This window comes from Condylura cristata, unplaced genomic scaffold (genome assembly GCF_000260355.1).
Source record: "Condylura cristata isolate star-nosed mole 26May11 unplaced genomic scaffold, ConCri1.0 scaffold00013, whole genome shotgun sequence".
NCBI lineage: Eukaryota > Metazoa > Chordata > Mammalia > Eulipotyphla > Talpidae > Condylura > Condylura cristata.
The window spans coordinates 452,434-454,332 of NW_004567114.1; the positions used below are offsets into that span (position 1 = coordinate 452,434).

General features: G+C 74.9%; 1 protein-coding gene across 1 annotated transcript in view; it reads right to left on the reverse strand.

The window, feature by feature from the left end:
• The window catches only part of KIF26A (kinesin family member 26A), a 34,785-nt gene that overhangs the window by 3,435 nt on the left and 29,451 nt on the right, over window positions 1-1,899 (reverse strand). The window contains exon 9 of the mRNA XM_012724359.1: window positions 12-1,881. Coding sequence (XP_012579813.1) covers window positions 12-1,881 — 1,870 coding nt within the window. The remainder of the gene's footprint in view (window positions 1-11; window positions 1,882-1,899) is intronic.

The following is a 1,899-nucleotide window of genomic DNA, read 5'->3' on the forward strand; positions in this document are numbered from 1 at the left end:
GGACACGGGGCTGGGGGGAGGCACGCCCAGCCTGGGCACAGTCCGGCCCAGACGCCCAGCGGCTTCCCTGGCCTTGCCCCCGCCGTGTGCCAGGCCCTCCCCCCGCTCCAGAGACCCATGGCCGGCGGGGCGGGATGCCGCCTCCACCTTGCCAGCCCGGACCTTCAGGCTGGACGTGGCCCTGGCCACCGAGTGGTCTGCCCGGCCACTGGGCTTGGTGTCCTCCTCCCCCCGGGTGGGGGCAACGGCCCCCACCCGGGCCAGGGCCCCAGCTGGAGGGGACACCAGACCTGGGCCACTCCTGCTCTGGAGGCTGGACTTGCGCACAGGCGGGGCCGGGGGTGCCGAGCTGCCGAGCCTGGGGAGCACGGCGCCCTTGGGGGCCACGGCCTTCTTGCTGCTGGGAGCGACCTTGGAGACGGCTGCGCCAGCCACGGCCTCCTCACCGCAGGACGCTGAAGGTGTGGTCACGCCCAGGGTGGTGGCCCCCCTCCGCAGAGGGGGGATGGGAGCCCCAGCCTCCGGCCTGAGGGCTGCCCTGGCCACCACCTCACAGCCATCCACCACCCGCCAGGTGCTCGCCAGTGCCAGGGCTGGGCTGGGGGCCCTGCCGGCAGAGGCCGCCTGGACAGGCCCACGCTCCTCCCCCCGTGGCCGCCAGGGGTCCTCGAAGGTGCCTCCGGGCCCGGGTGGGCTCAGGCCCGGGTGCGGACAGCCCACACAGCCGGCGTTTGAGGTAGTCTTGGGTTTGCGGGGCAGGCTGGAGTGGATGGTCTGGGCAGGCGCTGGTCCCCGGGGGGACCAGGCCCGCAGCTCCCTGACGCCTTGGGTGGGGGCTGTGGCGGCCGCCTCCCCGGGATGAGAGCTGTGGGCCGGCCCAGGGCTGTCCTGTCCACCCTGCTCTGAGAACCGCAGGCTGCCCAGCTCCAGGGAGCTGTCCGGGTTGGGGCAGAAAGGGTCGGGGCTGGGTGGCCGCAGGGGACCACAGCCATAGGCCATGTGGAGCCGGGTGTGAGCAGGGGAGCCCCGAGGGCCGCTCGTGTAGGCCGGCCCCTCCGGGGTCCCCCCCGGAGCCTGTGAGGTGTAGGCATCGAACTCATCGTTGATGCTGCTGATGATACTGACCGGCCTGGAGCCCGAGGCCAGGGCCTGCAGGGAGCAGTCGCTGCCAAAGCTGGCCAGGCTGGCGGGGCGGCCGGGGCTGCCGAGCGCCCCCAGTGACAGCTCCTCCACCACCGTGAACACCAGCTCGTCCTCGCCGTTGAGCTCCACGGGCTGCTGCAGGGTGACCGTGGTGGTGAGCAAGCCCCGCTCCAGGCGGCGGCCCTGCGCAGAGGGGCGGGGGCAGCCCACGGGGGGCGTCCGGGCCCCCTCGCCAGCACGGCCTCCTGCAGGCTCCTCCGGGTCCCTCCCCGCGGCCGGCGGCTGCGCCAGCGTGGGCAGCTCCTCTCTCTGGTCACTGGCCACTGGCTCCAGGGTGCCCCGGTGGGGGCTCGGGCCGGGGCTGCCCACCGTCTTCCTGGGGGCCGCCTCGGGTGCTGAGGGCCTCCTGCCGCCTCGGGCTGGGCTGGCCGGGGCGCCCTCGGGGCCCTCGCTGCCGTCGATGCACTCCAGCCGCTCCTGCAGCTCTGCGAAGGTGCTGCAGCGGAAGTGGTCGGCGTCGCGCGGGCCCTCGGAGGGCCGGCGGCGGCTCAGGGCCGGGACGATGGGCACGAAGTCGGGCGGGCCCTCGTTGTCGGTGAGCTCTCTGTCGGACAGCGCCGCCCCGCCGGGCCCCACGTAGATGACCGTGTCGCAGGACTGCTCGCTGCTGGACGAGTAGTCGGGGTCGCCGAGCAGGCCGGGGCCCAGGCGGTCGGGGTCTGGGGCCAGGGCGCGAGGGTGGAGGGGCCGCAGGGA